This window comes from Amblyraja radiata, chromosome 23 (assembly GCF_010909765.2).
Source record: "Amblyraja radiata isolate CabotCenter1 chromosome 23, sAmbRad1.1.pri, whole genome shotgun sequence".
NCBI classification, from domain to species: Eukaryota; Metazoa; Chordata; class Chondrichthyes; order Rajiformes; family Rajidae; genus Amblyraja; species Amblyraja radiata.
The window spans coordinates 32,566,319-32,591,037 of NC_045978.1; the positions used below are offsets into that span (position 1 = coordinate 32,566,319).

A 24,719-nucleotide genomic window follows, 5' to 3' on the forward strand; every position below is an offset into this window, starting at 1 on the left:
ATAAGTGGATATGTATAGTTGGGGGCTATGGGGCTTCCTCCCCCTTCATTCTCCTCTGACCCATCTATACCCTGTCATTCCCCTTATAGTGCCCAAATGGCCTTCTCCTATGTCATAAATAAACATGAAGATGTGGAGAAAAGATATTCAGAGATGAAATAAATGACTGACTCGGAAACAATGACCTCATGTTTAGTGAAGGGGTCAAGTTGCAAACGGAATTTTGTGGAGATGGGAGAGAGGCAGCATTCATCTCTACGAGGCAGAGAACGGTTTGCCAAACCACCATTCAGCAGTTTTAATGGCAATATTCAGATTGGTTCTTATTTGAGCAGTGTGTTCCAATGTCAGGTGGATTAGGGTAGAGTGAGTAAGTGCAGTGAACAAGTTGAGATTGAATTTTGTGAATGAAAACATCGGGAGGGAGACAGGTTCAGTTGGATCAGGGATTCTGAAAATGGGAGAAAGGGTCCACAATCTGGCGTGAAGAGACTTGGTCAAAAAAATTGGCAGAAAGAAGCAGCAGAAAAAAACAACATCACGAGGGGCTTAGAACTTGGGGCTTGGAGGGGTGGAGCCAAAATCTCTGCTAGACTGATTATTTGGGGGAATAAATTAGAGAAGCAGAAGAAATAATAAAAAAACACGTACAGCATATCACTCCGTGGGGTAAGTGAAGAGAAGGGGAAGGAGGATACAGAGGGTTCGAATTTAACTTTGTGATCCATGGTGCCAGAAAGGAAAAAAGCTGATTTGTTAAAGCACTGAAATGCAACGGAGGATGAAGTAGAACCAGAGTGAGTGAGTCAGTCCTGCTGGAGAGAAGTAGAAAGCATGCGTTTGCAGATGTGTGGCATTAAGTCAGGATCTCGGAGCGTTATGAGAACAGCGATTTAAGAATTTTTTTTAATATGGAAGGTATCTGAGTTTCTGGATGGACCAAAATGTGATGGGTAGGATTTCAGTTTTAAAACGTTGGTTAGGGTGCATTTGGAGTATTGTGTGGCGTCCTGGTCAGCCATTATAGGAAGGCTTTGGAGAGGGCGCAGATCCCTGTACAATAATTTCGAATTTTCTGTCCCTAATGCCTTTTCAAGCAGTGCTTTCCAGACCTCCACCATCCCAGAGATTGTGTGTGTGTGTGTACGACTGGTGCGTGGGGGCTGCCTGTGACTGGTGTACGATCAACCCCAATGGGACCCTTGAGGCGCATTGCAACGGCCCCACTCCCCGCCATTGGGTTGAACACCCTGTCAAGGACATGCTTGGTACTGAGGAAACTTCAAACCGTTCAGCGTAGAGCGCCCCGACCCTCTCTCCTTCTTGCCAATAAGGCGAGGCCAGTCGGGGGTCGCTCACTCGAGGTTGGTCGCGGCGCATGGTTTCGAGCCCGGAAGTACGTTCGCATTTAGAGCGACCTGCGCGGCTCCCGTCCGTCCGCCTGCCCGCCCGCCCGCCTGCTCCTCGCCGCTGAGCATCGGGCCGTGGAGAGCGGGAGCCGGGAGACCGGGTCCCACAGTGAGAGCTCAGGCCCCAGGAGCCGTGTGAGGCACTGTGCGTGCATCCAGCCCCAGGTAGCGAGCGGGACTCAGCGGCCCGGCGTGCGGTTGGGAGCGGGTCGGGGCCGGGGAGCGACACTAGGGCGCGGATAAACCGGATCGCTGCTGCCGCATGTCCTCAGCTGGCATCTCCCTCACGCCTCCCCATCCCCATCCCCAGGGTCTGGCAGCCTGCCCCAATCCCCATGCTCAAACTCGCTGCCTGCCCCATTCCTCAACCACAGGATCTCACTGCCTCCCCCACTCCCCATCCTGAAACTCACAGCCTCCACAAACCCCAGGCACTTGCTACCTGCCCCTCCCGCAGGTCATCATTGTACTTACCTCCCCGACCCTCAGTCACTGCATCCCTTCACAAGTCCTTGATGCCTGCCTGTCTCTCTCCCTCCCTGTACTTGCTGTACCTTCCCCAATCACTCCCAGACCCCCCAATCTCATTATTACCTTTTCTTTCCCCTCCAATCTCCATGCCATCAGGTGGGGCTTCCATCACTCCCATCTGAACCGCTGTGTTCTCAGATGGAATCTTCCCTCGCTCCCTCATTTACTATCTCTTTCCCCAACCCCACTTACATTGATGGGTCTCACCCATTCCTTCTCTCCAGAGATGCTGCCTGTCCCGCTGAGTTACTCCAGCTTTTTGTGTCTATCTCCCACTTACCTTGGCTGGGTTGCCAACACATGCCAAGGTTTCTACACTGTGATGCCTCCCACTACTGTTGCTTATCGCTTTGGATTCTATCAGTTTGTCTTCCATCCTGCTATTGTAACACGCTGTTCCTGATGTTCAGTAATTAATCCATGACCGGCCAGTGTAGTTATATCAGGCTCAAGAATTAATTACGATGAGAACAACTGGTGCATGTTTTTTTTTAATTATTGTTAGTTGACATGGATCAATGTGTTTCCAAATATTGACTTTTCTTTAAAATAAATATATCACCTGATTTTATTGTGCATCCACTACAACGTTAATTTTATTGATCCTGCTAATTAGTTGGTTATTAAAATGTGCTTGGCAACATAGGTTAGAATACCTTCCATAACACAGACACCAGGCCATTCAGCCCAACAGGCTTCTGTGGGTGTCTGTCCTATTGCAGTATTCTCCCACCCTAACTCTGAACAAGTGGTTCCAACCTTGGTGTACTTGGGGAACGGAGCAGACCAGTGTAGTGGGAAGGTGCACCATGACGATGTTATGGTAGGTTTCTGGAAAGTTCACAAATGAAATGTTAAAAATTGCTTGACATGCTGGTCTAAAAAGAGCGGCCTGTAATACCACCAGGCAATAATGGCATGGAGGAGTTGAGCATGCACACAATTTACAGAGTAATATCAAGTGGAGCTTTTATTTAAAGAGGTTGGGGATTGCTGCTTACTACCAAATGCTTCTGGTCATAAATGGCAGTGGTCAATAGGTTCTCGGCTATTTTAAAGTGTGCTGCTATGATCGCCATCTGACGTCAAAATGTAATTATTAACAGAGTCTAACATGAGCCTATTTGGAACAACTGGAGGGTTTGGAACGGGGGGCATGTTTGGAGGGACAGCTACAGACAACCACAATCCAATGAAGGTAAGTACATCAGTAGGAGCTAGAGTCAAAAGTGCTGGAAATACACATCACGTCATCTGTTGAGAGGATGTTGACCTACATAACTGTTTCTCTTCCTCAGCTGCTGTCTGGTTTGCTGAGTATTACAAGCATATTTCTCCAAAGTATTTCCAGGGCATTTCTTAAGCCCCTGTCTCCTTCATCTCTTTGAAAGCAAGTACAAAAAGCTTGCAAAATAAAAACTAAGCAAAAAGGTGAACCCCTTTTTGAACAGTTGCTGTTTCTTGGGCCTCATGCTAGACCTCCGCTGTCTTTTCCTAGTGCCTTTACATTGAATTTTCATTTTACTCTAGATTTTCTCTTTCCTTGCAACTTGCCATCCCTGAGCTCACCTTTGCATGCCACAAAGTTCCTATTCTGTAAGTCCTATTCACATTAAACCACTGACTTGTCCAGCTTACCTTCGTACCTAAAAGCAAAGTGGCGGAGTAACTCAGCGTGCCAGGCAGCATCTGTGGTGGGAAATGGACAGATGACGTTTTGGGTCGGGTCACTTTTTCAGAGTTTCCTTCCAAGCTAGTTTGTGTGAATGATTCTTTTTGTGACTCTCCCTTTTCAGATTTCTAAATCTCACAGTACTGCAGCGACTATATCAATGTAAAGTAATGACATCTTACTCTATGGCCATACTAAACGACGACTCCTTAACTTTCTCAACTTGGCTGTAGCCCCGATGGACTATGCCATTCCTTTGCAGAGGATCTCTTCCATCATCCATCTGGAACTAGACTTACCTAGTTTCATTCTTAAGAGTTGTAGCCACCTGCAAAGGTTTCTTTCAAGGATTTATCCACGACACCTATGTGTCTCATTTGCCTAAACGTGACACAGTTTAAAATAACATCAGATTCCATGGGTTTACATTGACCTTGCCTCAGCTCAACTTTTGTTTAAGATTTATACTAGTCTTTGTTACATTTGACCATTCCATAGTACTCTGGCTCGCCCCCCTACAAACTGCACCTTCTCCCCCTTCGATCCATGCCCCTTGTTGGATCTCGCTCCATTGACATGTCAGTTCCAAAATTCTTGTTCTTGTCCTTGTACCCCTTTGGAATCCCCCCTTCCAGTCCAAATCTTCTCGTCAAACTGTGCAAACCACTAAGATACCTTCTGTTCTCCAACTATGACCTATTTGTTCCTCCACCTCTGCCGGCAGTTGTGCATTTCACATGCTGGAAGTGATTGATGAGATGATAAATGGGGATGTTTTATCCCCCTACAGCCGCATGGTGCCAATATAAAGGCAGCTGGATGTGAAGTTGGGAAATGCAGAGTTTTTTATGGCTAATTATGGTCTGGTAAAGTGGAAGCTAGAAGGATGGAAGGTGAGGTTGAAGATGCCCCATTGTTGCAAGAAACGTGCAAATTGGAGAAGGAACTCGGACTAATGTAGTAGCAAATCTGTGCAATGACTGAGGAAGAGCAGGTGGAATGAGAAACTCAGATGTCAGGGAGAAGGTGCCATGAATAATTATGATGTGTTCCTTTATAACTTTTGGAGTTCACTCCTTTTGGAATATTTCATCTAATTTGGTGATGGTTTTCAAGCATTGTATGTAAACGTGCACGGAATTCATTATTTGATTTTACTATTCACGCAAGTATAAAAATTAGAAGATGAATCAAAAGTGATTGTTGATGCCAGGCTTTGATTTCAAAAGCTTGTTTCTGGAGAAAAGGACCCTGTGTGGTGTGAACAATTGTTAATGGAGCATTTAATTTCAATGTCATTTAGTTAGGTGAGGAAAGATAGAGGATTAAATTTCTGAGGAATTATTGCAGAAACAAAAATGCTATTTTACTTTTTAGGACTGGCATTAATTGTGGCTGCGTTGGAGCAGACTATGTTTAGTGATAGCATTTGAATTGTCGGACTAATATTAATCAAATTATTTCCACAGGATATTGAAGTAGCATCCCCTCCCGACGATAGCATCAGCTGCCTAGAGTTTAGCCCCCCTACATTACCGGGAAACTTCCTAATCGCTGGATCCTGGGCCAATGATGTGAGTAACAAATCTGTTTGTGATGCCTCTAATTTGCAATCCTACATGTCTTAACAAGTGTCCTCTGCCTACACTAGTTTTTCCACTGAAGCTCTACTTTATTAGTTGCTATGTTCTGTATTCTGATGGCTTTCATTTGTAACCAGGTTTGGGGGAAACTAGGTGCTGGTTACTGTTCAGCACTTGCTGATTTCAAACTTTTGTTTCTTGTTCTATCTCATTTCCCTTTTCACTTGTGCCATCTTCTGTTTTGTTATTTGGTCATTCTGCACCATAGCACAAACATTCCCTTTCTCCATCACAGCTAAGTGACTTGATTGTATTTCTTCTTCGTAGACAGACTAACACGTGAAGTGTGTATTTCCAATTATTTTATCGTTCTATGACGTGTTTCTTCAAAGATCGTGACAGGTTATGCCTACTCATCAGCTGCTTTATAATTCATCGAGTTTTGAGTCTTATTTTGCATTTATTAAACACCACTCATCAATATGAAGCAAGGAGAGGCATAACTGTGTGGCCGCTTCGGCCAAATACAGATGGAACAATCTAAGACAAATTTATTCTATAATAAACAGGGATAGGTGCCAGCTGCATCCTGTTACATGGAGGATCACCATCCTGCTATGTGTGGCCATTGGCATATGTCCTGTCTTCCATTCCCTTTGCTCTCATGAATGATTAAGTGTTACAGGCTAATACAGTGTTGACTGGGAAATTAATCTGCATGATTTCATCTGCCTACCAATGGGGTCACTGATATCTGCTGACCAACTATTTTGTGCTACTTCCCAATTTCAGTTGCATCAGAAATTACATTCAGTGGATTCCTCTATTTTCTTTGGAAGTCGTAGCTTTTGATGCTCAGTGTGTTTGAGGATACATCAGTTAGCTAGGCTGTTTGGAAAAGAATCCCGTGTGTAGACTGGAAACAGTCATGATAGAAGTTGGGGTGTGCAGATTTGTCATCTCTGTGACCCTGTTTTTTTGGAACAACTTTTCTAGTCTTTATATTTGATTTCCCCTTCATTTGTTTTTCATTGGCTGTTTATTACAGGCAGAAATCTTCTACCAAAGCAGTTCTTCAACGATCTGTGTGTTCTGTTTGTTCTATGCCACCTTAAGCTGTTGGAGTATCATGATTGTTGCATTTGTGCAATGTTATTGAACTGTGTTTTTATTCTTGAAGGTGCGTTGCTGGGAGATTCAGGACAATGGACAAACTGTACCAAAAGCCCAACAAATGCACACGGGTCCAGTGTTGGACGTCTGCTGGAGTGATGTAGGTCTATTTATTAACTTTGTTCTCAATTGTTGAACGGAGTTCCAATTAGTTCCAAGTTCTAATTAGGAAAATGATTAGGAAGTCTCCTATATGTTTTTCTATACGATACTTCCCATGGCACTCACTATTGTGTTTTGGAGAGAATGAAGGCAAATATGGAGGTTTCAGAGGGGGGGGGGGGGATGCTTATTTACAGTTACTGCAACAGGATGGATGCCAGACTAACTTTGAGTAGGCCAATTAGCACAATAGTTTTTTTTAAGTTGCTCTGTTATGTTGGTATTACATTTGTATCGCATGTTATGTGCATCTCTGTTTCCGGATGCACAATTTCCTGTTAACCATGTTGCGCACTTGGCTACTGATGCGCTTAACCTTTTTAAAGCTGCCATCTTTTAACAAGCTGTGTCTTTGCATGACGAGATCTCCCTGCCGCACTCCAAGTCCCCAGTTATTGAACTTCTCTGTATAACTCGGAATGAGCAGGGAGGAACTGGTGGTGGCCATTAGAGGCCTGGTCGCAGGTCTGCCTATACATCTGATCACAATGTCAGTTAGCAGAAGGGTCCATCAGAATGGTATAATATTCTTGCTTGCTTCCCACTTATTTCTGGTCAAAAACAATCATTTTTTTCCGATTATTATCGGGAACACATTTGGATGTTAGCTATCCTCTGTAATGATTAAATGGTACTTTATTATCATGTGAACATATTTACAGTGAAGTATTTTATTGCATACAGTTCAGTGACAATCCTACTGTACATTAACCAGAATAATACTAAGTATAAGTGTGTACATCATCCATGTGAATGTGATAGTTGACAAGCTAGTGCACACAATGTACGTCATCCCAAACCCAACTATTTCTCGCCAACAAGCATATGAAGGAGTAGCTGCTTGAGATCAGTGGAGTTCTCTCGCCTTGCCCCTCACAGGGTTCATTGGCTTATGCCCAGGCTCAGTAACTTTGTCATTAGCCTTCCTTTCATATGTTTGTACTTTTATTTCCTGATGATAGCACAGTAATCGGCTTTATTGGCTATGCATCCAGGCAATATTGCAGTCTATGCCCTTATGCAGCCAGACCTATTGACAATCATTATTCGCATTAAACTTCTATTGACCACCATCTGCAGCAAGAGTCAATGAATGTACTTGTTTCAGGACTACTTCACTGAGTTTAAAAGTATTCTGGCTTGGATCAATCGAAGGTGGACTGGCATAGCAGTAAATTAACATATGGCGATTTTCAGAGGTGCTGGTTCAGATAAAAGGTAGACACGTTCCACAAATAGCAAAGCTAAAGGTCCCTGGCGCAGAGTTATAAGTAAGTAAGTTTATTGGCCAAGTATTCACATACAAGGAATTTGCCTTGGTACTCCACCCACAACTAACAACATGACATACAGTGACAGTCACGAATGTCTCAGAAAACACTAAACATTCATAATAATAATAAAACATTAATGATAAAACACCATTGATCAAGCATGTGAACCAACAAAATACCAGATCAAAGGGGGGCTACAGATTTTTGGCTGTTGAGTAGAGCAACTACTCGTGGATAAGAACTGTTTTTATGTCTGGCTGTGGCAGCTTTGACAGTCCGGAGTCGCCTTCCAGAGGGAAGTGATTCAAAGAGTTTGTGGCCAGGGTGAGCGGGGTCAGAGATGATCTTGCCCGCTCGCTTCCTGACCCTTGCAGTGTACAGTTCATCAATGGAGGGAAGGTTGCAGCTAATAACCTTCTCTGCTGATCGGACTATTCGCTGCAGCCAAACCAGATGTCGTGCTTGGTGGCTGAGCCAAACCAGACCATGATGGAGAAGGTGAGAACAGACTCTACGATGGCCGTGTAGATTGGACCATCATTGCCTGTGGCAGATAGAAACTAGAAATATAAGCAGAATGCGGTTATGTTAAGTCCAGTTTATGTGCCATTGCGATCCAAGGAGAGAAGATGCAGGGAACTGAGAAAGGAAGTAAGAGTTAATGTCTAATGCCTGGGAATACTTCAGTGGATTGAAAAATTATTTTGGTTTTATTGACTTCATCTTGTTAGGTGAGGATAGAAACCCTCTTTGGACATGGGAATGGTGTCAGAGGCCTGAAGAATATAAATCTAATACCCTGCTTAAAGGTTCTTTCCTCTAACAGGAGAGTCTTGGTGATAGAATCTGGGACAAATCTAGTGGATGTAATCAATGAAGGAAAGCATGGGATTGCTACCAAAAAGAGCACTTGAGTAACATTTGAACTCGTGACAGTGAGGCTTGATGGAAATGGTGTTGTGTCCTTTAAAAATCCGATAAAAGAAGCACATAATAGGCTGAAGAAGGGTTCCAACCCGAAACGTCACCTGTTCCTTTTCTTCAGAAATGCTGCCTGATCCGCTATGTTGCTCCAGCACTTTGTGTCTATCTCCACCAATTAAGTTTTATAGTTAAATCTGCATGATAACAACGACCATGCATGAAAATGATAGGAGATAGGGTAGAAAAAATTGACATTTTGACTGCAGATTAGTGGGAAGTATAGAGTGATACTTGTTGTGCCATTGGGCACAATGGTCTTGGATACATGTAATATCGGCTATGATTTCAAAGATGATCTGAAACTTGAAAATATATGACGTAGAGCTCAGTGTATAATGGAATATTCATTGAATATCCCAATGGTTACAGTTACAGATTGAGAAGCACAGTATCAGCCCAGTTCACACCAATGGATTGCCAAACTCTATGCATCAATTTTCCCAATTAAGCTACTCTATGCTTAATTAATAGGCAACATTTCCTAACACCACAATCTCCCATCACCTCAAAGACACACAGTGCAAGGGAACATTGTCATCTATTTCCATTAAAGCCCTGCACCATCTGGATTTATTTTACTGACATTTTTAAGGCCATTGTTTTTTGGGTGCACCTTCACTGAACCAAGAATACACCAATTACCAGTATTTACCAGCCGACAAGGGAGGTGCCGTGGTAGTCTGGCGCGTCGATCTCTACAAAGCTGAGGCCACGCGCCAACTCTCGGACACCTCCTCCTACTTACCCTTGGACCATGACCCCACTGACGAGCACCAGGCCACCATATCTAGCACCATCACCGACTTCATCAATTCCCACGCCCTGCCCAACCAAGCTTCCAACCTCATCGTTCCCCAGCCCCGCACGGCCCGTTTTTACCTTCTCCCCAAAATCCACAAACCCGGCTCTCCCGGCAGACCCATTGTCTCTGCTTGTTTGTGCCCCACCGAACTCATCTCCACATACCTTGACTCCATACTATCCCCCTTGGTCAAATCCCTCCCCACCTATGTTCTAGACACCTCAGACACTCTCCGCCGCCTCCGTGCATTCCACTCTCTAGGCCCTCACCCCCTCATCTTCACCATGGATGTCCAGTCACTCTACACCTCCATCCCCCACCAGGATGGCCTCAAAGCCCTCCGGTTCTTCCTCGACCAGAGGAGCAACCTATACCCAGCCACTGACACCCTCCTCCGCCTAGCGGAGTTGGTCCTCACCCTCAACAACTTTACGTTTGACTCCTCCCATTTCCTCCAAACACAAGGTGTAGCTATGGGCACACGCATGGGCCCCAGCTACGCCTGCCTCTTTGTCGGGTACATTGAACAATCCTTGTTCAATATGTACCAGGGCCCCATCCCCGACTTCTACCTCCGTTACATTGACGACTGCTTTGGGGCCACCTCCTGCACCCACACACAACTGACTGACTTCATCCACTTCACCACCAACTTCCATCCGGCACTCCAATACACCTGGACCATTTCCGACACTTTCCTACCATTCCTTGACCTCACCATCTCCATCGCAGGGGACAGACTTCTGACCGACATACACTACAAACCAACTGACTCACATGGCTATCTGGACTACACGTCTTCCCACCCTGCCCCCTGTAAAGACTCCATCCCCTACTCCCAATTCCTCCGCCTACGCCGCATCTGCTCCCAGGATGAGACGTTCCACACCAGGGCATCGGAAATGTCCTCGTTCTTCAGGGAACGGGGATTCCCCTCCGCCACCATAGATGAGGCTCGCACCAGCGTCTCATCCATACCCCGCAACACTGCTCTCTCTCCCCATCCCCGCACTCGCAACAAGGGCAGAGTCCCCCTAGTCCTCACCTTTCACCCCACCAGCCGGCAAATACAGCAAATAATCCTCCGCCATTTCCGCCACCTCCAACGTGACCCCACCACTCGCCACATCTTCCCATCTCCCCCTATGTCTGCCTTCCGCAAAGACCGCTCCCTCCGCAACTCCCTTGTCAATTCTTCCCTTCCCTCCCGTACCACCCCCTTCCCGGGCACTTTCCATTGCAACCGCAAGAAATGCAACACCTGTCCCCTCACCTCCCCCCTCGACTCCATTCAAGGACCCAAGCAGTCGTTCCAGGTGCGACAAAGGTTCACCTGTATCTCCTCCAACCTCATCTACTGCATCCGCTGCTCTAGATGTCAGCTGGTTTACATCGGGGAGACTAAGCGGAGGTTGGGCGATCGTTTCGCCGAACACCTCCGCTCAGTCCGCAATAACCTACCTGAACTCCCGGTGGCTCAGCACTTCAACTCCCCCTCCCATTCCCAATCCGACCTCTCTGTCCTGGGTCTCCTCCATTGCCAGAGTGAGCAACACCGGATATTGGAGGAACAGCACCTCATATTCCGCCTGGGTTGCTTGCGTCTGGATGGCATGAACGTTGAATTCTCCCAGTTTTGCTAGCCCTTGCTGTCCCCTCCCCTTCCTTAACCCTCGAGCTGTCTCCTCCCATCCCCCCGCCCTCGGGCTCCTCCTCCTCCCTTTTTCCTTCCTTCTCCCCCCCACCCCCCATCAGTCTGAAGAAGGGTTTCGGCCCGAAACGTCGCCTATTTCCTTCGCTCCATAGATGCTGCTGCACCCGCTGGGTTTCTCCAGCATTTTTGTGTACCAGTATTTAAAATGCAGACCATCCCACTAATCCCAAGATTTTTTTTTTAATCTGAAAACCTACCCGAGTACCAAATAAGATCAGAACAGTTGCTCACCATTAGAAACAAAGTCTTTGTAGTGTTTTTTTTTGTGCAGCCATCAAGTTCGTAAGTGATAGGAGCAGAATTAGACCATTCGGCCTATCAAGTCTACTCTGCCATTCAATCATAGCTGATCTATCTTTCCCTCTCAACCCTATCCTCCTGCCTTCTCCCCATAACCCCTGACACTGGCACTAATCAAGAATCTATCTATCTCTGATTTAAAAATATCAATTGACTTGGCCTCCACAGCCTTCTGTAGCAAAGAATTCCACAGATTCACCATCCTCTGACTAAAGAAATTCCTCGTCTTCTTCCAAAGGAACATCCTTTTATTCTGAAGTTATGATCTCTGATCCTAGACTCTCCCATTAGTGGAAACATCCTCTCCACATCCACTCTATTCAGGCTTTGATCCAGTGTTGATGGTAGAGGATTGGGTTGTCTACAGAAACTTTTATTAAACAGCACCAAGGTAGTGCTTCATCAAACACCCGTTGCCTTTGTGTATAAAGTGTATGTTGACAGTGGAATCGCTTTTCTGTAAACTGTGTGTCAATGTATTTGCTCTGTAGAGTGGTGTGTTAAGAACTGTTCACATCCTTAACATGTCATTCTTTAATCTTAATATATTCTACCTTATAAGGACGGCACCAAAGTGATCACAGCATCATGTGATAAAACTGCAAAGATGTGGGACCTCAACAGCAACCAGGCGATACAAATTGCTCAAGTAAGTGAGAAATACAGTATTAAGCACCGGTTCAAATCAATGTGTTCCGAACCAAATCCATAAGAAGCAAAATGAACAACCTCTTGAGTTTGGATCGTATGTATTTCTTTTCAAACTATGTAAATCTAAAAGCACCATGATTGAAATCCTATTTGGTTATGAGAGACTGCCATCAGTGTAACTGAAGCATGCTGCAATGCCTGGGTTATCAGGACAACATGGGACAAGATCTCTGGCAATGGTGAAGCAGGATAAGGAACTAATCCCACAAAAGGAAAAATGTGCAGAAAAATCTCCAAGCTATTTTCTCGTATCCTTCTGGAGCGAGTTTCTTCAGAAGAAATGACACATCCAGGAGATGTATTCAGAGTGTCCTGTGCAATTTCACAATGTGCAAAAGTGTATCAAAAATGCATTTGCTTCTTTGGGCAAAAGTAATTGTTACCTGGAAGTCATATTGGTAACATTTGCACACTCACTGTGTTTGAGTAGTAACTAATGATATTGGTCTTACAGCGAATTCTATATATGATACCCGGGCTTATTGAGGAGCAGTTTCCAGAAATTGCATTGTTGGCTTTATCCCTTGAGTTTAGAGGGGTACGGTTTGATCTGATCGACATATTTAAAACATTTTAAAAAACACGGCACAATAGAACTCGGTCTTGAAAAGTTAAGGTGTAACATTCAGGGATGAAATGAGAAAACACATGTGGTAGTGAAATACCACCCCTTCTTGCAAGCAAAAATCAGTTGATGCTGGGAGAATTAAAAAAGTTGATCAATAACTTTGTTCGTTGTTGTATCAAAGAATCTGAGGATAAGGCAGAAACTGAAAATTGTGATTATAGATCAAACATGATCCAGTTAAGTAGTGAAAGAGACTCGGGGAGCTGAATAGTCTCCAGCTTCCAGTGGAGTCGGGATGACTTCATGTTCATTATTATTAACAAGATCATTATTATAGTGGCAGACCTCTAGGAGCTCACATCACTGTAGACATGTAAAAACTGCATGGAATTAGACTGCAACTTTCTCTTGTTTACAAATGGAGGCGCAAGAATTTAAGGTGGCTGCATTACATAGGCAGCGTGCAATTGCCTGAGTCTGATTGCAGCACAAGTCATATAATATGTGTTTGAACCACAGCACGACGCTCCTATTAAAACCATCCACTGGGTCAAAGCACCTAACTACAGTTGTATAATGACAGGAAGCTGGGACAAGACGTTAAAGGTATGAATTAACTTTTGATGACATTCGGTTCCTGTAGCATGGTTTCACTGGCAAATTCAGCGTTCACTGGCCATCTCAAGTTACACTGGCAGATAAAAATGCTGGAGAAACTCAGCGGGTGAGGCAGCATCTATGGAGCGAAGGAATAGGTGACGTTTTGGGTCGAGACCTTTCTTCAGACTGGTGTGGGTGTGGGGAAGGGCGGGAAGAAGAAAGGAAGAGGCGGAGGCCATGGGCTGTGGGAGAGCTGGGAAGGGGTGGGGAAAGAAGGAGAAAGCAAGGACTACCTGAAATTGGAGAAGTCAATGTTCATACTGCTGGGGTGTAGACTACCCAAGAGAAATATGAGGTACTGCTCTTCCAATTTACGGTGGGACTCACTCTGGCCATGGAGGAGGCCCAGGACAGAAAGGTCGGATTCGAAATGGGAGGGGGAGTTGAAGTGTTGAGCCACCGGGAGATCAGGTTGGTTATTGCGAACTGAGCGGAGGTGTTGGGCGAAGCGATTGCCCAGCCTACGCTTGGTCTCACCAATGTAGAGCAGCTGACACCTAGAGCAGCAGATGCAATGGATGAGGTTGGAGGAGGTGCAGGTAAACCTCTGCCGCACCTGGAAAGACTGTTTAGGTCCTTGGATGGTGTCAAGGGGGGAGGTAAAGCGACAAGTGTAGCATTTCTTGCGGTTGCAAGGGAAAGTACCAGAGGAAGGGGTGGTTTGGGTGGGAAGGGATAAATTGACCAGGGGGTTACGGAGGGAGCGGTCTCTGCAGAAAGCCGAAAGGGGAGGAGATGGGAAGATGTGGCCAGTGGTGGGATCCCGTTGGAGGTGGCAAAAATGTTGGAGGATTATCTGTTGTGATAATTATACAAATTACCCTGGAATAGGTGGTGGCCTTGAATCTCTGCAGTCCATGAGATGCGGTCACTTCACTTGTATTTCTGGGATTTGGGCAGAGTGATGATGAAGATACCATGATTTCAAGTCAGATTGCTGTGAGTTGTAGGGAAGCTTGAGATAATGGTGTTCTCAAGTACCTGGTAACCTTGTCCTCTTGCAACTGCCTGTGCCAGTTGTAGCGAGCCTGCTTTTTGCCACTGCAGACCTGACTGAGTGGGACTGAGTCCACTTGCCAGACCTTTATCCTTGCCTTTGCTGAGCTGCAGACTCTTCTCCTTAGAATAACCGTTCATTTAAAAGGTTTTTTGAAAAAAGCCAAGTTTGAATGTCACAATATTATTTATTATTTTTCATGGTTTGATGATTGAAATACTAAAACTCTTCTCATTTGTATTTCAGTTCTGGGACACACGTTCGCCAAACCCTATGCTGACGTTGCAGTTGCCTGAGAGGTGTTACTGTGCTGATGTGGTAGGTGGATAAATTTAAAACCATGCTGCCAAATACATTTTAATGTTTAATCACGACATAGGGTGTTGTTAACACACCAGCATTTATTGCCCAGCTACATTGTCTTTGGAAAAGAACAAACTAATCCTCCTCACTTACCTTGTCCCTTTTGTAATTTATGTTGGTCAGGATAGTTGTAGATGAAATTAGAACATGCTGATTACAAATATTCATCTCAAATGTCTGTGTTATTTTCTCTGAATAGTTGAAAGGATCAGAGCCAACAGGCAAGGTATGAGGTGAACACTCCTCCTGTAGCCATAAATGTCTTAATGCCAGCGTATGCCAGCCAGAGTTATTTTAAAATTAAATTCTAATTATGCACCCTTTGCAAGAATCCCAAATGGATTTCCACCCAATGTTCAAGTGGAATTTGAACCTTGGACATTCAGATTTAAGCAGGAATCTGGTCAAGACATTGCCCGACAAGAAATTGCAAATTGTGAACGCAGCCCAGATCATCACACAATCCAACCTACCTTCCATTGACTCAATTTAAACCTAACGCTGCCTTGGCAAGGCCACCTGCATAATCAAGGACCAGTCGCTCCCCAGCCACTCCCTCTTCTCCCCTCTCCCATCAGGCAAGTGTATAGAAGTGTGAAAGCATACACCTCCAGATTCACTTTCTTCCCAGCTGTTATCAGGCAACTGAATTCTCCTACCAACAACTAGAGAGCAATCCTGAACTACTATCTCCCTCATTGGAGGCCTTCAAACTATCTTTGATCGTACTTTAGTGGAGTTAATTTCTAGCAACTCCAAACATCTTTCATTTACAAGTTATGATGATGGAGAAGGAAAGAAATGTGATCTTGATGCTACCACTTGATGTGATACTGCATAATTTTTGTTACAGGAATTCTTTCTGGGGCAGTGTCAGAGCATTTAAGGTTTTGCAATAGTGCTGTGGTAATTTTTTTGCCTTCAGTTAAAGGTGTTTTGTAAAGATGTAACAGACAAATAGGAAGGATACTCAGCTGGACATGCATGATCCCTGACTTGTTCTTTTTTTACAGTTGTATCCCATGGCTGTTGTTGCCACAGCAGAAAGAGGTCTAATAGTCTACCAGCTCGAGAACCAGCCATCCGAATTCAAGAGGATAGACTCTCCCCTCAAGCACCAGGTACAGCGCAGCAACACAGAAAAAATCATGGTCTTGCAGATACTAAAAGCCCTGTCCCACAGTACAAGTTCATTCCAAGAGCTCTCCCGAGTTTAAAAAAAATCAAACTCGTCGTAAGCACGGAGAATGAACGTAGCGAGTACGTCGGAGCTCAGGGGCATCTCTTAGCGGCTCGTAACGCTAACGGCAGGTACTCGGGAAGACTCGCTAACGGCAGGTAAGCACGGGAAGACTCGTGAAGATTTTTCAACATTGAAAAATGTCCACGAGAGCCCCGAGTACCGACAAGCGGCCATTACCGTAAATCTCCGAGTTCGAATCAGAGCAAACTCGGGAGAGCTCTTGGAATGAACTTGTACCGTGGGACAGGGCCATTATATAGACATGCCCAGGTGCCCACTCACCTTGTGCACTTGCTGTATGGAACCTGTTAGGTTTACAAGTAGGGTTTGTGATTTATTTTCTTTCTACATGTTTTAAACAATTTGGAGTATTTAGCCATTGTATTGCATCTTGAGTCAGAAATTTCAAGTGTCATTTGAGATTTAACAGCTCAACTGAAATAAAGTACATTATTATGGACCTCTTTATAATGGATTTCGGTTATAGTGGACGAAATAGACGGAATGACACTACTGAAGTTACAGATAATCATTGTTATAACGGACCATGAGTGGAAGGGGAGTGGTGTCCGTTATTGCCGATTGTACGTAGGGATTTGCATCAGCCACCTAGCGGTCACTCCATGTAATAAGTTATTTTCAAATACCGTTCTTTTTAATAGAAATATATTTTTATTACTGCAAGCTAAAAATACTGAAGGCTGTTTGTTACATTGTTTAATAGACTATCTTTGCAGAAGTGTCAATCGAAGCAATTACTTGTCGATGTCATGCCCTCCCAAAGTGTAACTAGCAGCCTGTGTCCTTGGAGACAGTGGTGCATGATTACTGTGGAGCACTCCGTCCACTATATCCAAAATCCATTGTAACCAAGTCCATAATAACGAGGGTGGATTGTACTTTCTTTCAGTTGAGCTGTTAAACAGACTGTCCAGTCAAAAGAATGAGAACAATTGCATGATGCTCTTGAGGAATGCACGGGTGTTGTCTGACCAAGTATCTGGTTATTCTTAATGACATAGCAAGCTTCCACAACTAGCAAAAATGTATTTGCTATATTTCCAGTATCACAACAGCCACTATATTTGAGAAAGTACTTAATTGGCCCTAATGCTCTGACACAACCGTGACACAAAAAAGATGAAATGAACTATAAGAATACAAGGATTCCCTCCTCTGTCTGACCTTCCTATTTCTTTGTCCCTTGTCCCAAAATCTGGAATTCTAGCAAGAAAATAAGTCAGTTTATCAGGAAAACTTTAACATGATCGTGATTTGGTTGAAGTTGTTGCAACATAACTATGTAACATCTCTATGTAAATGTACATGTGTAGTCTGTAAAATGTCATGTTCTTATGATTTACTAATTAGGTGTAAATTAAACTGTCTGGCAATATTATACGTTAAATATTTTGATTTGCGCTGTTTTGGACAAGCAAAAGACAAATTTAGTTGTCATTGGGTCTGAACATTTCCGTGAGTCAGCTTGAGAAAGGATATTAAAGGGAGTAAGGTTATCTACAGGATCCCTGTGTGCTTCTCTCCTATGCTCTCAGCTCTTAATTTTAAGTATATCTACACGCTAATCATTTTCAGCATCGTTGCGTTGCCATCTTCAAAGACAAACAGAACAAGCCGACAGGATTTGCACTTGGTAGCATTGAAGGACGAGTAGCCATTCATTATATAAATCCTCCCAATCCGTAAGTAACCCCACTTTTTCACCATTTCCTCTTTCTTGGTGTGTGCTACTTGTTTTATAACTCTTGCTCCTTCTTTACAAATTAGTGCAAAAGACAACTTCACTTTCAAGTGCCATCGGTCTAATGGAACAACCAACACATCTGGACCTCAAGACATTTACGCTGTGAGTAATGTAATGTTCATTTTTTTCCCCTTGTGGTTCTGTTCATTGAGGTCATCAGCTGAGGGTAAAAAGCCTAGTCTAACATGAAGACAGGCACCCGACAGTCTGACCATGGTTATCAGCGCTCCCACTAATTGGATACACAATTATAAAACTGTAGTTGAACAGCAGAGGCCTTTTAAGGTGTTAAGGTACACTCCCAATAGAGGCAAGAGATCAATGATTAATTAAAGTCGAGCATCAAAAGAGTGTATGTTAGTGTGTGAGAGCTAAGCTGATTACTGAAAGTTCAGAGGAGAAATAAAGAAAAAAATAACAGGAACAAGAGGCTGAGAAAATAACAACCGCCAATATAAAAGAAAATCTAAAAGCATTCTATTGGCATGTGATCTGGAAAGGGATAGAAAGAGGAATGGTGGAACTGATCAGAGCCCAGTAAGAAAACCTGTTCATCAAGGCCCAGGATATGGCTGAGATACTAAATGTGTACTTTACATCAGTCTTGAGCAAGGATGTTGCGAAAGTCTCAGCAAAAGAAGGTGTCATTGAGATTCTGGATGCTCAAATTTAATAGAAAATTATATTGGAAATGTTAGCTGCATTTAATTGTTGAACCTGCTGTTCTCGTTGGAATGTATCTTAGACACTTGCTTGTTATGACACAGAATGGTCCATTCACCCGATCAGGCTTTTCCAGTCATGCAATCCTATTCCCTCTACTCATTCACGTGTAACCCTGCAATTTATACACTCGCATGCCCATCAATAGTCTTTTTATTCTTTTTGTCACTCAATCTATACTGACATAATTTTCAGTAGCCAATTAAATACCATACCCGTCCATTCCATCCACGGATGCTTGCTGATCCGCTGAATTTCTCCAGCACTTTGTGTATTCTTCATGTCATCTTGCAGCTCCAAGACAAATATTCTTGAGTTTCCTCGAACATTTCCTTACATTGGATTCATAGGTTGCATGCAAGTTGTTGTAACTGGTTTATCTAAAAATGTACTGATCAAATGCATTGATTAAATTTATTGTGCGCATGCACCTGACTAATGAAAGTGTTTGTCAATTTTTACTTACTGTTCAGAAATTAACCATATCTGGGTTCATAAATTTTTTGCCCTGCAATTAATAGGCTGGACATCCCAAGACCAATCAGGCCTTTGAATTTTTCAACTTGCATAACAAAATCCCAGGAACTAGCAGGTTGTTATCAATGTGCTCTTAATTTGATGCTGAGTATTCTAAGTTGCCATATAACGCCCCTCTTTCTCTCCCAGGTGAATGGAATTGCATTCCATCCAATGCATGGCACTCTTGCCACTGTAGGATCTGACGGCAGGTTCAGCTTTTGGGACAAAGATGCTCGGACAAAACTGAAAACGTCGGAGCAGCTTGACCAGCAGATTGCTGCCTGCTGCTTCAACAATAATGGGAACATCTTTGCATATTCGTCAAGTTATGATTGGTCAAAAGTAAGTATAAATCTCCTGTACTCTGAAGATATTTGGGAAAGAGGCAACAGATGAGGAAGATAGACTGATTCACCAAATAACATTGTGCGCCTGAAATACTTCTGGGGCAGCTCTGCAAAGAGCAGCTTCTGGTGCGGTGAAGGGGAATTGACATCTGGGTCTTATTCACTGCACATTACATGTCAAAATTGCATGACTAGTTGGGAACAGTCAGTGCCAAGAACCATCTCTTGCTCTATATCCATGACAGAAGTTGTTGTACAGGAACCAGGAGTGGGATTGCTTGTTGACTTTTGTCAAACTTTTAAAATCTAGTATTCCTTAATGCCACAAATTAGGGATCAAATCCAGAGAACAGTTGTTGGCAAGTAAGCTGGCCAATCTATCAGAGAAGCTTAATAGCATTTTCATTCTGTGAAAATTGTACTGTAACGATTAACATCCGTTGCAAGCCCTGATTCGTACTGTTTTGGAGCAATGGGATTGACATGTTTTGTGCTGAGAGTAGCATGTTCTGAAAGGCTAGAGATATGCTTGTCCTATGCCCACCTAATTGACCTTAATATTCCTGCTTTGGTATTCTGTGCAACAAGCCACAGGGGTCGCCATTATCTTACATAAGGAAAATGATCAACAACTAAGAAATTGTTTATGATGGGTATGTGCTGCCCTAATAGATCAGTTACAATGCACTCTTTGCCTTCACTCTTGGAGGCTGTGCTGTCACTATTTTACATGACTAATAAGTTTTAAAAAATGACTTTTTTTATAGGGTCATGAATATTTTAACCCACAGAAGAAAAATTATATCTTCCTACGTAATGCTGCAGAGGAGCTGAAACCCAGGAACAAGAAAGGGTGAGTACACCAGCCTGGCTTCCTGCATGCACCAATCCCCCCAGTGTCTTCTCAAGATGTGAGCTGTTCTCTTTAGTGGCTGCTGAGGTTTTAATTTTTTATTTGGCTCCTAAGGGTTCTTGATGTACTTGATTGACTGTCCTTAACATCGACAATATTTGTCGTGGGAGTTATTGGAGAATCTTTAGGACCATGTTTGGAGGAAGAATTGGAGGCTGTGGAGAAGATGCAGAAGTTTACCAGAATGATGCCTGGATTAGGAAGTATTAGCTACAGGGAAAGGTTAGACCCCTCCCCCCCCCCCTCCCCCCGAACGCCAGAGTTTCAGGGGAGACCTTATAGAAGTAAATAAGGCATAGATAGGGTGGAGTCAGAACCTTTTTCAGTGGATGACAATAACAAATACTAAAGGGTATAGCCTTAAAGTGAGAGGGGTAAAGTTTAAAGGAGGTGTGCGGGAGAAGTATTTTATACAGAGGGTGGTGAGTGCCTGGAATGCGTACTCGGAAGGTGGTCTTCTTATCGAGTCCACACACAAGATTAGAAGTTGTTCAGCCAGAGCAGAACACACTTCTCGGCATCTGCATACAATGGTGTCTGTCTTGTTGCTCTTGTGAGCGGTGAGAGAAAGATTGGTCGAATCAGGGCCGCGACATGAACGCTCTTTCCTTGACCCCGGAAGGTGGTAGTAGAGGCAGATACAACAGTGGCATTTAAGAGGGCTTTAGATAGGCACGTGGATATGCAGGTAGTGGAGGTTATGTGCAGGAAAATAAGAGTTGGTCTGAGATAGACCAAGGCACTCTGGGGAAGATCAGTCCCATAGTCATTCTGTGCAAGACAAGTATCTGATCTTTCAGAAGCATTAAATTAATGTGTGATTTTGAAAGGAATTTCACTATTAAATGTGTAACTGCAGTTGATTGAGAGCCCTAATTTTGAGGGGCTTCCTAACTTTTACTCACTTTTCCACTTCAAATTGGACCCAGGCAACAGCATTGAGGGCGATGGGAGATGTGTCCAAGTAATTGAGTTCCCCGTGTGAAATAATTGCCTATTTAAATTTTAAAGCATTTTAACCGCAGTCTCGATGTCACTTCATCAGAGGAGAATAGTTGTACAATGTTGCTAAGTTTAACCTGGCACAGGAACTAAAGATGCAAATAAATCTCTCTTGGTGATTGCACTGGCACCTCACCCCCGCTTACTGCTCAGCCAAGACCTGTGCACGCATATGACTTGTTTTTGATGTTTGGATTATCTGTGTTCGGCACTGAAGACAAGCTGGGTGGGAGTGTGGGTGGAGGGGAAAGGCAGATTGGCAATGGATAAGATAAGGAGGGACAATTTGAGAATTTACGATTAGATAAAGAGTACCCGCCTCTGCTGTTGTCTTTTAACATGTATAGTGCAGTGCATTTGTAGACAAGGCATTGGCTAGATCTTTGCCAACTGATCGATCAGGTTAACACTGAACAATGAGTGCTTGGGTGTTGTGTTAGAATGTGCAAGTGGATCCATATCTCTACAAGAGTTAGAACCTTCAGAAGACGATGAGAGAAACGTGTCTTGAGAAACTCCCACTCAAGATAGTGGATTAGTTAACTCCACCTGGCCAGCTCCCCTCCCGGCCTCAACCCCCCCCCCCCCCCCCCCCCCCCTGCCCCCAAAAAAATAAATGCTTAAGGTCTTCAAACTAAAGCACATGGCTGGTAAGGTCACTTGCCATTGTAATAGTGTTTTTCTTTTCAAAAGACGTACAGTTGGTGATATCCGTTCTTGAGTTGAAGACTGCACCGTAAGTACGCTGTACCACTCCTCTTGGTGAAGAACCAGACCCTGCTCTAATACCCACCCAACCGAGCAACCTGGGACCTGTGCCAGTTGTGGGACCTCTCTTCCAGGGACTAATTAGTTGCCTATCTTTCACGGTGTTGGAAATCTCTCCAGGTGTCACGTTTACTTAAGGAAGCCAAATGCACCAAGCACTTGTTAAGGGGTTAGGATTAAAATTCATGTCACTTTTCCACCTGCACCCGTTCTATTTATGATCTGAAATTTGTCAAATCCGTTTTCTGGTGTATTCCACACAGATTGCACTTGTCACCTTGGTGGATCTACTGGTACTCATTGAGTTTGTTTTTAATTGTTTGCATCCTAGTCAGTGTTTATCATTTCTAAAAGCTTTGTTGTGTCTTTATTCGTGATTCAAATAAAAATCCACAAAATGTTGGAAATACTCATGCGGCCAGACAGCAGCTCTGGAAAGAGTTAACGTCAGTCAGTCAGTCAATTTTATTTGTATAGCACATTTAAAAACAACTCACGTTGACCAAAGTGCTGTACATCAGTGCAGATACTAATGTGCTACATACAATGGTACACAGACCTAACAATACATAAACTGTAGGGCCTCAAAAACGCTAGGGAGTAGAAATAGGTTTTGAGCCTCGATTTAAAGGAGTCGATGGAGGGGGCAGTTCTGATGAGGAGAGGGATGCTGTTCCACGGTCTAGGTGCTGCAACCCCAAAAGTGCGGTCACCTCTGAGCTTAAACCTAGACCGCAGGATAGTCAGTAGCCCCAAGTCGGCCGACCTGAGCGACCTGGAGGTAGAATGGTGGGTTAGAAGATTTTTGATATGGGGGGGGGGTGGGGGACAAGCCCGTTAAGGGCTTTGTACACGAATAAGAGGAGCTTGAAGTTGATTCTGTACCATACTGGGAGCCAGTGGAGAGAGGCCAGAATCGTGGTGATGTGGTCCCTTTTACGGGTACCCGTCAGAAGTCTCGCTGCGGCATTTTCACCAATTGCAGGCGGGACAGGAATGATTGGCGGATGCCAGTGTATGGGGAGTTGCAGTAGTCCGGGAGGGAGGAGATGAAAGTGTGGATGGTTTTTTTCAAGGTCATCGAATTGGAGGAATGGTTTGATTTTAGCTATGGTACGAAGCTGGAAGAAACCCGCGGAGTCAAATATCACGCCATGGTTTTTGACGTGCGGTTTGAGTTAGGAGGTTAGGCTTCCAAGGTTGCCTGTTATCGTTTTGATGGAGTCGGAGGGGCCGAGTAGGATGATCTCAGACTTGCTCTCGTTTAGTTGGAGGAAATTCTGGGCCATCCAACATTTTATGTCCTCTAGACAGTGCATGAGGCTGATTAGATTTGACCGGTTGTTGGGCTTCAGGGGGAGATAGAGCTGTGTGTCATCTGCATAACAGTGGAAAGAAATGCCGTGCCTTTGAATGACTTGTCCGAGGGGGAGCATATACAGAGAGAAGAGAATGGGGCCAAGGATGGAGCCTTGTGGAACCCCGCAGCAAAGGCTAGCTGGGGAAGAGAAAGAATTGCCTATGTTGGTAGAGAAACTCCTATCTTTGAGGTAGGAAACGAACCAGCTCAAGGCAGTGCCATCAACACCAACCCCGTACCGGAGACGGTCAATTAGGATGGTGTGGTCCACTGTATCAAACTCTGCGCTGAGGTCGAGAAGGAGCAGGATTGCACAGTCACCAGAGTCGATGGCGAGAAGCAGGTCGTTGTGTACGTTTCAAGTAAATGACTTTTCCTCAGAACTGGGAGGGAGACCAACAAATGAGTTTAAGTCATAAGGGCAAAATGAAGAACTGGACAAATGGAGACAACGCGGGGAGGGGGTGAGGGGGACAGTGAAATTTGGCCTTCTGCCAAATCAGTGTGGCCAATCTCACTTGTCTCACTCTGCTGACACTAACCATGTATGAGCCTAATCAAAGCCCCTTCCAAACTTGCACTAATGTTCCTCTGGGAAAGTTTGAGGAATTCAGGGGAGCAAAGTGTTCAGGTAATAATCTTTCTTTGCCAGAACAGACTCATTTCCAAAGAATCAGGAAAGTATATTGTTGACAGCTTTATGTAACAATCCGCCTTTCTTTCTCTGTTCAGGATTTGAGTGGCAACTGCTGGTGATTTCCCAAACAGTCTTGGAGGCAAGTGATCGAAGGAGGATATTTTAAAACGAAGATCCATAACTACAGCTGGTGTATGATTTCTGTCGCTTTTGCTGGATTCCACAGCATGTCTTGTATTAGATTTTCTTGTTTCGTATATTTTCCTGTAATAAAGTTTTCATTTAATTATTTTTCATTTAAAATGTAAAGATGGCAAAGAATGTGGTAATTCAACTACACCTTGCACTCAATTGTGCAACACGGCATAAATTGCCTGGTTATCTTGGCTGCTGTTCAGGAAATCTATGTTATTGCAAGAAAATGTCAGGCATTGTAACATTGGCAACTCTGCCCATTTGACTTTGCCACCAATCATCAGTTGACCATCAGTTTAGCGAATCACCTCTTGTTCACGTACAGCAAAATATGTTCATCTGAA

General features: G+C 44.0%; 1 protein-coding gene across 3 annotated transcripts; it reads left to right on the plus strand.

Moving 5' to 3' along the window:
* The first annotated feature begins 401 nt into the window (after positions 1 to 401).
* Positions 402 to 24,489, plus strand: rae1 (ribonucleic acid export 1). 3 transcript variants are annotated; one of them, XM_033041988.1, is made up of 13 exons: positions 402 to 669; positions 3,047 to 3,138; positions 5,082 to 5,186; positions 6,376 to 6,468; positions 12,167 to 12,253; positions 13,403 to 13,489; positions 14,787 to 14,858; positions 15,917 to 16,024; positions 17,743 to 17,849; positions 17,935 to 18,013; positions 19,301 to 19,495; positions 20,268 to 20,353; positions 24,276 to 24,489. In XM_033041988.1, the coding sequence occupies exons 2-13, from the start codon at positions 3,055 to 3,057 to the stop codon at positions 24,280 to 24,282; spliced, it is 1,110 nt and encodes a 369-aa protein (XP_032897879.1). In that variant the 5' UTR covers positions 402 to 669; positions 3,047 to 3,054; the 3' UTR covers positions 24,283 to 24,489. The 3 variants fall into 3 exon arrangements, with proteins under 3 accessions (XP_032897879.1, XP_032897877.1, XP_032897878.1); XM_033041986.1 differs by lacking the exon at positions 402 to 669 and adding an exon at positions 804 to 953; XM_033041987.1 differs by lacking the exon at positions 402 to 669 and adding an exon at positions 1,418 to 1,574.
* The last annotated feature ends 230 nt before the right edge of the window (positions 24,490 to 24,719 follow it).